The sequence below is a fragment of the Condylura cristata genome, unplaced genomic scaffold (assembly GCF_000260355.1).
Source record: "Condylura cristata isolate star-nosed mole 26May11 unplaced genomic scaffold, ConCri1.0 scaffold00003, whole genome shotgun sequence".
In the NCBI taxonomy this organism is placed as follows: domain Eukaryota; kingdom Metazoa; phylum Chordata; class Mammalia; order Eulipotyphla; family Talpidae; genus Condylura; species Condylura cristata.
In genome coordinates this window covers 65,206,845-65,219,766 of record NW_004567104.1, presented here as the reverse complement: position 1 = coordinate 65,219,766, position 12,922 = coordinate 65,206,845, and the positions used below count along the sequence as shown (strand labels likewise).

The 12,922-nt window shown below is 33.5% G+C and overlaps 1 protein-coding gene across 1 annotated transcript in view; it reads right to left on the bottom strand.

Annotated features, from left to right (window-relative positions):
* The window catches only part of NCAM2 (neural cell adhesion molecule 2), a 402,212-nt gene that overhangs the window by 122,615 nt on the left and 266,675 nt on the right, over positions 1 to 12,922 (bottom strand). The window contains exons 6-7 of the mRNA XM_004675306.1: positions 8,387 to 8,504; positions 2,399 to 2,559 (exon numbers count right to left, since the gene is read on the bottom strand). Coding sequence (XP_004675363.1) covers positions 2,399 to 2,559; positions 8,387 to 8,504 — 279 coding nt within the window. The remainder of the gene's footprint in view (positions 1 to 2,398; positions 2,560 to 8,386; positions 8,505 to 12,922) is intronic.

Sequence of the window (12,922 nt, the reverse complement as noted above, 5' to 3'; positions counted from 1 at the left end):
GTACAGGATGGGGTTATGAATTTTGTACATAGAGGCAGGTTTTGCTTTATGGGATGAACAAGAGTTATAAAATAGAGAAGACTTTAGAAGGTATTTCTCGGACCTCCCTAGTGATGCAATGAGTTAAAGCATGGCACTGCAAGCCAGCCACAGCCACTTCACTGTGAGTTCTATCCCTAGACCTGGAGGTGATCCACATGGTGCAGCAGACCTCTCCTGACCCGTCCGCTACTCCACTCAGCAGTGTACTTTGTCAGTCTGCCTGTTCTGTTCCTCATTCTGTCTCTGGTGAATTGTCTCACCTTACCTGCACCTCTGGCCTGTACCCTGGTTTTGTATGCATAAAAAAATAAAACATTTTTTTAAAGCAATTCTCATTGATTGTCATGGAAAAATAATTCGAAGTTACTTAAAATCTAAAACACAAACTAATTTTCCCTAAGGCTGTTAATTTTAAAACTCCTTTACTATTTTTCTTATTTTTAAATTAAAAAACAAAAGAATTTTCTAAGGCCTACATGTTTGGGGGAGGGACATATACTTAGGTTATTACTTCTTCAAATTAAAAATACATTTCATGGTGGTGAGAGAACTAGATCGACTACAATGATGTAAGAATAAAATAATTTATGAACGAATAAAAAGAAAAAAAAAAACATTTCACCAAAGAGGGAATTAATGAATGTATCCTGAATATGTCACATTTATTATGTACATTATATATAATGTGTAAGACATAAACATACATACACACACATATAAGCTACTGATGTGTATTATTCTTTCACTAAAGATCTTTATATAAAGATGGTAAGATGTTGCTTTTCTGAGTAACTTTTCAAAACCATGTTAGCCAAAATGTGACCCTTTTCACCCAACACTGCCTGATGAATCAGTATCCCATTCTTTTTAGAACATCTTAATGCTCCAATTTTATAATTTATTTTAATAGGCTTTGGCACAGCTGTTTATCATCTGTCATACCACAATAAAATATAAGCTTTATTAAAAAAAAAACAACTTCTGGTTCAAATAATCTATTACAGTGCCCATGGGCAGCCAACTGGCAGAGAGCTTTCCACATCGGTGCCACCATTCTTCTTTTGTGCTAAGGAGTTAGATTGCCTCTGCCAACTCAGCCTCTGGTCCTTCCTACTCAGCATTCCCCCTTTTTTGCTTTACCACCTCTTTTCTGTGAAAGAATTTTGAGTCATCTGTATAACTGGATAAATGATCTAAAATATTACAGTATATTTAAGTGTTACTACTAAGCACTTTCTTTTCATTTTTAAGATTTGTTTATTTATGTATATAAGAACTGGGGTGTAGGCCAGAGCTGCCAGTGGCAGAGTGGTGAGAGGACTCACCAGAGACAGAGTGGGGAGCAGAACCACTGAAATACACTACTGAAGGGAGCAGTGGGTGAGACAGGAGAGCTCTGTGTGCCATGTGGGTCACTCCCTGGCGGGAACCACATTCGTGCTGCAGTGGCTGCTGATAGCTTCATAGGGCTGCAAGTTAAACTCCTTGTGCCACCAGGGAAGACCTACTACTACCTATTTAGAAGAGAATACTCACAGGGCCCCCCTGGTGGTCTAGGATTAAGTCTCACTGCTACCAGCTGGAGGACCCACTGCTACCACCTGAATTTGACCCCTTGCCATGGAGCTAATCACATGGCGCAGCAGACCTCTCCTGTCTCTCACCTGTTGCTCCCCTCAGCAGTGTATTTCATTAAATTCACCTGCTAAGCTCCCCACTCTGTCTCACAAATCCTCTCAACCTCTGAGAGACACTGGCCTGCACCCCAGTTATCCTATGCAAAAAAATAAATCCATAAATAAATTATAAACAAAATCTTTAAAAAACAAAGAGAATAGTCACACTTGCTATATTGACCAGCATGATGGAGCTACCCAAATTAATTAAGAAAATATATTGTTTCTTTGTAAGTTTCCCATGAAAGACAATGCAATTTTAGGTTAATTTGAAAGGTGCTTATATTTTATTTCTTTTTGATAATATGAAAAGGTTATATTGAATTATAGATGCAGGTCCATGTCGCCTAATTACACCTTAAAAGATCTTCTCTGATAAAGTGCACTGAAAGTAAAGCTGATCCCAATATATGTCATGTAAAGATTGATGATCCTACTTTAGTAATTAAAGTTAATTTCTCCTAACCTCTCTTATGTGCCTGCCAATATTTGATATGAATTTATATGCACAATTTCATACAGTTTATCAGGTAACCGTAATTTTAAAAATATATTTTAGAAGTGGGAGTGCTGAGATCTAAATTTTAGAAAGTCACACAGTTCCTGTAAGTGCAACCATAAGCTTTGACTCAGATTTTCTTCAGACATCACATTTTTAACCACTGTGCTATAACACTTACCGAAGACTTGAAGGAATGCCTGCTTTTCATCTTCTCCTGCCTTATTTGTTGCCCTGCAGACATAAGGGCCCCCATCACTATTGATTATGTTCTTGACAGTGAGTTCTGTATTGCTTCCTTTCAATATGTACTTGTCATTTTCTTCAATGAACTTGCCATTCCTAAGGAAGAAAATACAGACTGATCTTCATAAATATGACTTAGCTCAGAAGACCATATGGAACTTTTCTATCATAGCCATCAGTCATTTCATTACTGTCATTGACAAAGAAGACTATATTACAATCAAAGTATCCTTTTAGTAGTTCAGCAAAATAAAGGTATAACTATTAAAAGTATACTTGAAAACTTTTCAGACAGACATGAATAACATTTATTGATACTAATTTTCATCAAAACACATTAACTCTGTACTTTAAGAGTTAAATTGTATCCTGTGCTGAGTTTTGTTCTATACATACTTTTATATTTGACTTTCAACCCATTTTTGTGAGATATGTTTATTTACTAGCTTTATAGGACCTTTAAAGAATTCCACTGGAAGCATTGTTTAAAGAGTTTTAGAGCAAATGCAAATTAAATATACAGTCAATTTATACTGCATATAGTACTGCCAATGAAAGAGAAAAATGAAAGAATTATTTGAAAATATAGATATGGGAATTAGGCTGCATGATTCAATAATTAATGATAAAAAAAGATCATTAATCTTAAACATACTTAAATTTCTTCTTTCCAAGTTCTTTCTGGATTGAAATTGTATGTATTATGCTATAATTCTAGTTTTTGTTGTTTGTGAAAATAAACTTTCAAAATTGTTGGCATTATCCTAATATAAGGAATGTTTTAATGATGCTTGTTTCTGAAACAATGTCTACAATTCTCATTAATATGCATGAAGCATTATTATGCATACACACACACACACACACACACACATCATACCTATCCTATTTTATTCTTTTCATCTCCTCTACAGCATTTTCTTTCTCCTTCACCTCACCTTCTATTTTGAAAACCTGAATTGCCTGGATGACTGACTGTATTCTATGATGCAATAATGTCAAAATTTAGGATCTTTAATTAGAGGTATGCTGACTTGCTTCACCATGAAAATTTGAACTAAAGAAATAAATCTCTAAAACATTACAAAAATATTTCCTAGCATGAACAAGTATCTCTCCTATATACTAAATGATCTTTCTAGTGAATGCTTATTTTACTTTCCAGAAAGCCCTGGCACACATTCTAAATATATTTGTCTCTTTCTATGTCTCAGCAACATCTGCTTTTCTAGTTTATATTGACATCTGCAAATATATCATGAAATGTGCAAAAATTTTATAAGAAGAACGAGTACAAAATTAGAGTTTATAAAATACTAATAGGAAATTTTTATATATAGTGCCATGAACTTTATATAAATATGATGATTTTACAATCTAATATTGAAAAGTATAAAAAACATTTCAGCATCTTTGTTTAAAGTTGCAGGGATAGGAATATCAGTGCAATATGTGATTGAATATGTTTTTAATCATTTCAATGGACCATATTCTTTTTTTTTCTAACAGTAACAACAGTACACTAGAGAAGTTAGCAATTTTGGTATATATGATATTTTCCCTGTATTATTTAGTAGTTGAATAGAGACTTAGTTTCACACAATAAAATGAGCCATAGGTTTACTAAGTTCTGATAAAGAAGATTTACATATTGTGGTAAATACTTGAAGTGTAGCAAAGGAATGAGACAACATCACTTACGTTGAATGATTAATATTCTAATTTGTCGTAGTAGAAGCAATATATACCCTCTAAGTTTTTGCAGTTTCATTCCTAAGTTTTTTGCAGTTTGGGGGGTGGGGAAGGATGAGAGGGAAGATGAGTAACATACTCTAAGAATTTTCGTAAGAAAAAAAATAACTCTGATTTGGGTAGATTTAAGAAACTAAAGGGGAAAAAAAACTAAGGGAATCTAAGGACACAACTGATTTTTGTGAACTACTCTTTTGCTCTACTAATTTATTATTTCTAACAGTTTTTTGTTAGTGGACTCATTAGGTTTTGTTATGAATATATATGCTGTACAAAAATAATGGTAACTTTATTTCTCTCTTCATTTTTTATTCATGACTATATATATCTTTCTCTTTGCTGACTAAATTAACTAGAACTTCCAAGATTGTATTGAACAATAATGGTGAAAATGAACATTCTTGTCTTTTACCTACTGTCAGGGAAATTAGTTTTTAAAGATTATGTGCCCTTCAAAAGACTGATTAAAACTATAAAAAATCCAGTAACATGATAATAGTTTTCAAGGTATCTCTCCCAACAAATCCATTAGAGGGGATATATTAGTCATAGCCCATTTCTGTGGAATGCTGGTGAAAAAAGACACCCAATGAATGATGATGGAATTCCATGAGTTTATTCATTAAAGCTCAAGCTATTTCTCTAAGTCACCCTTTATCAAACATGAAATATGGGTTAGAATAAGGGTTGTGATAGAAATGATGAAGGGAGGCTAATTCCACCGATAACTATAACAAATAACAAGGGGAATATTTACCTACCCAGTCCCAATTGTAAAAAACAAAACATGTTGAACACATTGGTAAAAATGACAGTTTTCAAAGACTGGTCTACAGGTAGCACTCATGAGTGACCTCTGAAGAAAAGCAAAGCCTGCCACCTCGACAGAGTTTCCAAATAATAGCTCAGAAAGTGAGAACCCAAAGAATCGGCCTGGCTGGGCAGGAAGAAAGATGTTTATTTAGGGGAATGTTAAAAAGATTAGAATTTGAGGGGCAGAGAATATAAAAAGAAAAAAAAAACTGCACTAAATTGTGGATGACAGAGATATGAGGAATATCCCCAGAAAACCCTGAATCCGTGATTATATGGAATGTTAAATATTGAAAAAAAGATAAAACATAACAACCCTAATAGATCACATAGGATTAAGAAAAATTTGTATTCCCAACTATCCAGAGTAGAAAGAGTTAACATCTAGACTAATCTGAATAAAAAATAACTGAATAAATAACCAGTTATCAGTATAAGAAAAGAAGTTTAGATAAAATACAAGAGTATGGCAAAGGACTACTTTATTCCACTAAATTCAACATAAGTGAAATGGACAAATTTCTGGAATAATTTAAATTACCAAATATTATTAAAGAAAAAAAAATATGGCATATACCTGCATCTATGAAAGAAATAGAACTTGTAGAGTTTGTACAGAAGAAAAGTCCTGTTATAGATTATCATTGGACATTTTTCCCAAACATTTTAAATAAAAGTAGTAAATAGTACATACAAATTTGACCAGAAACAGAAGATCAAACACTTCCCTTTTCATTCTATTAGGATTTTGGAAGTCATGCCCACTTTGCTTGAAAATATACAAAAAAAAAATTCAACATCACTTTTCTAACAACACGACATTAGACTAGTATTACCTAATCTCAGTCAGGTCAAGAACAAGAACAAAAGACAACAGCATCTCTCAATACTACAAATGAAAAATATTACCAAATGATTAGCAAACTGATTCCAGCAATGCACATGATTTATTATCCTCCCTGCACACGTTTAACCTAAGGAATTAAAGTTGTTTTAATAGTAGGAAGTCAATGGAACTCTCCTTAATGTGTTCTCAATAAAAATTCATATGTAAAAAAATAAAAAATACTTCCCAGTTGCTTCCTATATTGTATTCCTTATTCTCTTTGTGAAAATGCACTTCGCCCCTCCCAATATTTGGTCCTCAATAATTTTCTCTACTGGTTTCACATATCCTTTGGAGATACTAATTTTAGGCAACAGGTACTCTGGCCTTTATCTTTGGGCTGCTTCCTAAATTTCTAGTTCTTACAGGGATTTTGTTTTTTAACAAAGCTAATAAGCCTATATCTGAAGATAAATACGTCAATATAGAAACTTCCCTCTAATATTCCCTCTAATATGAATTTCTCTCTGTTAATGTCACCACCATGTACTCCTATTTGCACATTACAGATTTGAAACCCAGCTACTAGATCTGTATGGAAGCCCCATAAGGGATGAAACTTCCCATATAAAGATGGGAAGTTATAAAAAATGATGGGTTTAAATCATGCATTATATTAGCCTCTTCTCAGTCTATATGATAACTAGATCTTCACTAAAACATGATAATTTTAAATAAATGTTAAATTTTAAGAGAAAAAAAATCTAAGCAGAAAGGAAGTCTCTTTGGCAATATAAAATGATGAGCATAAGATTTCAGAAAACCAACTATGGTCTCTGGTGCCGCAGCAGTGGGAGAATTATGGGGATTACTCATGAGGGAAGAAACCAAATACTGCATAAAAGAGAATAACAATGCAAGAAAATAAAAAACAAATTTATTTAAAAAAAAGGGAGTTGAAGAAAAGCAAACTCTTGCCTAATGCAAAACACCGAGGAGGTGTTCCAGTGCAGATTTCAAACTAGCTTCTTTCTAGTATATTCAGGTTTTGATGCTGTCAGAACTGTCTTTAATTATTTTTAATTATTTTGTTAAAGGAAGACAATTGATTCTGACAGCTATCCTTTAAGCCAGAATCTTTACTTTTTTATCCCATCTTGTAGTAAAAAACGACAGAAAAATACATTTGTGATGGCTTTACATTATAAAGGAAAGGGAAGGAGGAAAAAAAAAACAGACCTTTTCCAACTGATTTTCTTGTGAAAATATTCTGTGATCCTAGTAATTCTCTCAAGATTGGTAGATAATGATTGCATTCTAGATGTAAAGGTCTTACTTAGTAAAACGGACAAGACAATGCTTATCTCTTTTACAAAAAAAAAAAAAAAAAAAAGATTTTAGAACAAAAATGTCTATTGTCATGAATTATCCAAGAGCTTTGCTATGCTGCAGTCTGATCTAATATTGACTCTTCGGGATACATGCTAAAAAAAAAAAAAAAAAAAAAAAAAGAACTCTGAGATGTGATTGTGTAGCTTTGTCCCTTTAAAAATACCATCAGCTGTTAACAAAGGAATTAATGACTTCAAGGAACATATAAAATCACTTTGCTTGGAGAAATAGCTTGTTTGTACTACCAGCTATATTAATGGATAAAGTTTTGAAATCCAGATAATATCAGTTAAGTTCTCAGTAATGAAACAAATAGTTTTCAATCTTAATTATTTTCCTTACAGTTTTCAAAATCTAATTCTTATTAGGGATACTTTCAACAATTTGAAATCATTTTTACTAATTGTTTCCTTGTGATTTTTTTTTCACTGTGTGGTTAGTGAAGCACAGAAATGATTTTACAAATATTTATAGCTATGAATGTGTAATAAACTCTATTTACAACTAATACATAAACACTTGTGGTCTTTAACAGTTTGAACCACATACTAAAATGATGGAATATTTTGATATGTGTTTTATGTGAATGGAAATCAAATAACATTCAGAAATCAAAAAATATACACAAAGGTGATCTTTAAAACACAGGATTTAGAATAGACTTTATTTGATGAGTCAATCTTTTTAAAATCAATGCTAAATATATGGAAATATAACTCTATGTAACATGCTTTTTTGTGTATGATAATAAACATACAAAATTATATCCTAGTAAAATATGATTTTGCATATATACCACATATATTATACCACAGTGGTGTTATCAATACTGGGATTTCCTATTTCTAAATATTTTCTGGCTTAACAACAAAGTGTTAGAAGTAATCAAAGGGCGCCTGGACCCACATACTCCAGAAACATGCCCTTGTCCAGAGAGGACCTGAGGTTGTAGCTGTGGCCTTTGACTAGGTTTCAGTCACTCAGTTGATCGCTTTAACACTATATTGTAGGAAGCTTCCTTGAAAGAAAAAAGCATTAGAATTTCTGCATGAGATTCTAAAACAATGCTCTGCTTCCTAGTAAAATTACAAGACTGTAAATGTCTTTCCAGAAGCCACAGGGGAGTGAGTTGTAACCCACCTGTACCAGGTGATGGTGGGCTCAGGAGAGCCAGAAGCCCGGCAGGAAAATGTCATCTCCTCTCCTCTCTCTGCTGTAGCGTTAAAGGACTTCTGAGGCATTGTGATGGCTGGCGGCACTGAAAACGAAACAAACAGATTAGATTCAGGTGAAAATCATTTCACCGACACTGGGACTTTTTAATCACTCCTTTTTATGTTTCTTAAAGCCACACTTTAAAACTTGATTTACGGTTATATGTTTTCTTCCATAAGACTGACTTGGTTACATAGTAAAATATACTAAAATCACTATCCCCAGTCTCCTGTATAACAAATACTTTGATAATTTACTGGAATGAAATTTTACCATGTGTACTACATTAAAATAGATGAAGCGATGAACTAAGACATTTTAGCAAATCTGTATGTTTAAATTCACACCCATATGTATATGTACATATATGTAAATATACAAATTGATGAGCTATTTCTCACTTAATCACAGGCAACTCCCACTACCACCCTGACTAACATCAATACTGAGATCTGCTTGAAGCATAAATGGATTTCTTATTTGGGTTCTCATCTCTGTGTATGATTCTATAAGCAATCATTCACTACTTCAAGACAGGCCTTTCAAATTACGTGTCAAACCATAATGTTCTTTCTGATTAACTACACTTAATTTCTTCAAACAACTACAGAAAACTTTATGAAGAGAAACTGCTTAAGCCATAGAGTGTAAAATACATTTTCACGAACAATTCAATTTTAAAATTAAGCTTCCCCAATTTCTAATTACATTGCAAAAACTGTATCTGCCACACATTTTGGACATGTTATTACTATTAGTAAAATGCACTATCTGCAGTAAACTGATGATTAACATCCATACCAGAAGCTAAATTTCAATGTAAAGAACACATTTTGATTTAATGCACACATTTCTGATTTTTTACTGAATGACAAAATTATATTCCTAAAATTCATTATATCAGTACATAAGAGTTTTTTCACATATGCTAAACTACATGATCAGACAGGCATTTAGAAGTGTGATCATAATTAAGGATCTCTACATTAGCATTCAGGTCAGCATTAAGGTTGCATTATCACAAATGATGGTGGGGATAGGAACTGATATGCATCTTGGTAATGAAGACTAATAAATAAAGCTTCTCTCTCTATGAATTTAGATACAAGGTACATGATCTGACATGCTGTCTCTAAAGCAACATAATAATTACTAGTGTTGCAATAGGATGGACAGTTTTTTGCAAATATTAATTCTGCATTTCAGTACATTAAGGCCTGAAATTTGGTATTGTTTTCCTTAACTTTTAGTTATGGATAAGAACACTTTGACCAAAATAGATTGCTTCCTTTTTTTTGTTTTTGATAAATGTAGTTGTAATAATATAATGACATGTTTGTATAACTATAAAGACTTTTACTTTATTACAAAATTAAGATAAATATATCTGACACAAGCTATGCAATCTCTGTCGTCAGACACGGTACGGATGGAGGGGAATTGCTCTGAAAAATCAGACTTTCCACTGCTAACTTATGTTATGACCTCCCTTTTTTGTATAATTGTAATATCAAAATATTCTGAACAACTTATTCAGCTTACAATTGGACTGCCTCAGCCGCATAAGGCCTGCCTGGCCCTGACAAGCAAGCACTGCACCAGGGTGAGAAATTCCTCTAAAGTGACTTGACAACTGGCTGATCAATAAAAGCAAAGGGCTACTTCTGCAAAGTCTCTCTCACTGCAGGATGGAGGAAAACCCAAATCTCATCACTCTACTATCTCACCTAGCCTTCTATTCAGCTTCTAGAGAATTACTCAAACTTCCTAGTGTCTGGCCTTTAATGTGGAAATTCATCCAGGTTGCCTGTTTTAGAGCTAGTCTGGTTTTCTACCGGCTACACTTCAAAGGTATTCACACAAGTCTTCTGGTTAGTCTTTCAGGATTCTACTATCTAGTCTTTAGATAAGGAAATTCACCTATGTCTCCTATTCAGAGCAAATTATGCTTTCTACTATATAGACCTCAAGGAAACTCACTTAAAACCTTTTAGCAAGTTTCTTCAAAGAACTTTTCTGAAATTTGACTTGCAAGAAATTTCCTCTTCCTGCCTCCCAAAGTGTCTCAGGTAGGAAAAAAAAAATTAAGTAGTAGATAAGGTTTAAGGGACTTTATTTTAGTTAATCTTCACTATAGTAATATTAGTCTTAAACTTGGTGCATCTATGTACCTGTTTTTAACCTTGATTGATTTTAGAATGTTATAATCTCAAGTAAAGGTCAAAATGACCCCAGACTATTCTTAGCAAAAAGGTGATTGTGATCTCAGCCCCTTTCGTATGCTAATGTCATCCCTCTGCCTGCTTGAAATGTATAAAATAAACCTCTGCTGAAGGCAGAGCAGGAAGATTTGCACCCAACTCTGACTCCCTGTCTTCCTCACTCCCGTTCCCCTTTATTCCCCAATTTTTGGAATATTGCCTTGCCAACATAGTTCCAACCTTGAGACCCTGCCTGTGTCAGCCTCTCAACAGCCTGAAATCTGGGTTGGTCCAACAGCCTGAAATCGGGGTTGGTCCCCGAAATACATCCTATGTTTAATGTGCATAAATGGAAACCCTTCCAAGTGAAGGATGACATAGATGCTCTAGTTCTTGCCCTATAACTGTTAAGAACCTAACACATTATGTATTAGTCACCATAAATTCCTTACTTATAAAATGAAGAATGTATGATGAATGATTTCTAAGACTTGAACAACCTTATTACATTTTATGATACACTGACAGCATTAATGTTATCAATGTTCTTATACCATAGATTAACAGAAAAATATTATGATTGCATATTTACATACTTTAAGATACTTTGATGAGTATTCTATACTTCAGAATGATTACACTATTCTGAAGAATAATAGCATCAATATGAGTGATTCCAAATTTGCTACTAAGTTCTATTAAATAATCTTAAAAAGGATTACATAGTTGTTTTGTTCAATTTTTCCCTCATAAAATTCTAGCACTTTAAAAATACTTTTTTTTGCATTTCTATACCTGAAACATCCAATTTTAATAATAACAGTAAAAAATAATCAATAGCAGCAAATCATGGGGTTGGGATAAATGAATCTTCTTTCCACAGTAAAAATATTATTAGACCCAAATGACTGTTTTTCAAATAAAAACTAAAGGTGTACAAAGCTGAAAGTATGATCCATTCAAAGAAGAAAAAAATTAAATCCACAGAAGATAATTACTGTAAATAACCTGAGGACAAATAGATAAAAAAATGTTGAAATGACTGTTATCAAGTTGCTCAAAGAACTAAAGGTAAATATGGAGAAACTCAAGACAAGATAGAACAAAAAAGAAAAGAAACCCAGGTTGTGGATCAAACACAGTAACTGAAAATATTAATTCATTAGCAATGCAAGAGATCACTCAGATGCAGAAATGAGAAAGAATCAGTAAATATGAATGAAGACAACTGTGATTCTTAAATGGGGAGGAGGCAGACAAAACACTGAAGAACAGTGAAAAAAGTCTAAAAAACCACTGGGACAAAATCAAGTTGACCAAAATAATATTGTGTTATATCAAGATGAAGAGTAGATAGGGACAGAGAACATTTGAAGAAATAAGGACTAAAAATACGCAACCATATTTATAAACATCCAGGAAACTCAACAAACTGCAAATAACTTGTTTCAAAGCAAACCAAATACACATTAAAATAAAGCATTTACAAGATGGATGAATGATTTAAATATTGAAAGCAGGATGATAGAAGTGACTCTTCAGATATAGTTGATCTTCAATAACATATCAAAAAGATTTGATGGGCCATCCCTGGTGGTGCAACCGGTTAAAGTGTAGCACTAAGAATTGAAAGCCACTTCCTCATGAGTTCAAGCCCTGCCTGCCCCGGGAGGTGACCACATGGCACAGCAGAACTCTCCTGACCCGCCCGCTGCTCCCCTCAGCAGTGTACTTCATCAGTTGGCCTGTTCTGCTCCCCACTCTCGTGAATCCTCTCACCACCCTGCACCTCTGGCCTGTACCCCAGTTCTGTATGCATAAATAAATAAATCTTTAAAAAAAGATTTGATGGACAGAAGATAATGAGAGAATATATTCAAAAGTGCTAGAAGAATACAAAAAGTCTTGACAACCAAGAAATCTATAGCTAGGAAAACTGTTCTTCATAAATGGGGGAAATAATTATTAGACATTCCTATAAACAAAAGCTGAGGGAATTTGTTACCACAAAACTCACCTTACATGAAATGTTCAAGGTAGCTCTATGAGGTGAAATAAAAACAGATCAGACAGTAACAGGTAAAATGAAATTAACAGTTGTTGGCAAGAATATGGATGCTGGTGCTTTAGAACTGTAGTGAGAATGTAAAATAATAATGCTACTGTGGAAAGCTTTTTGGTAGCACCTCAAAATCAAAAACAGAAATCCTATATGATCCAGCAATTTCACTTCTGGGTATATGATCAAGAGTTGCAAGTA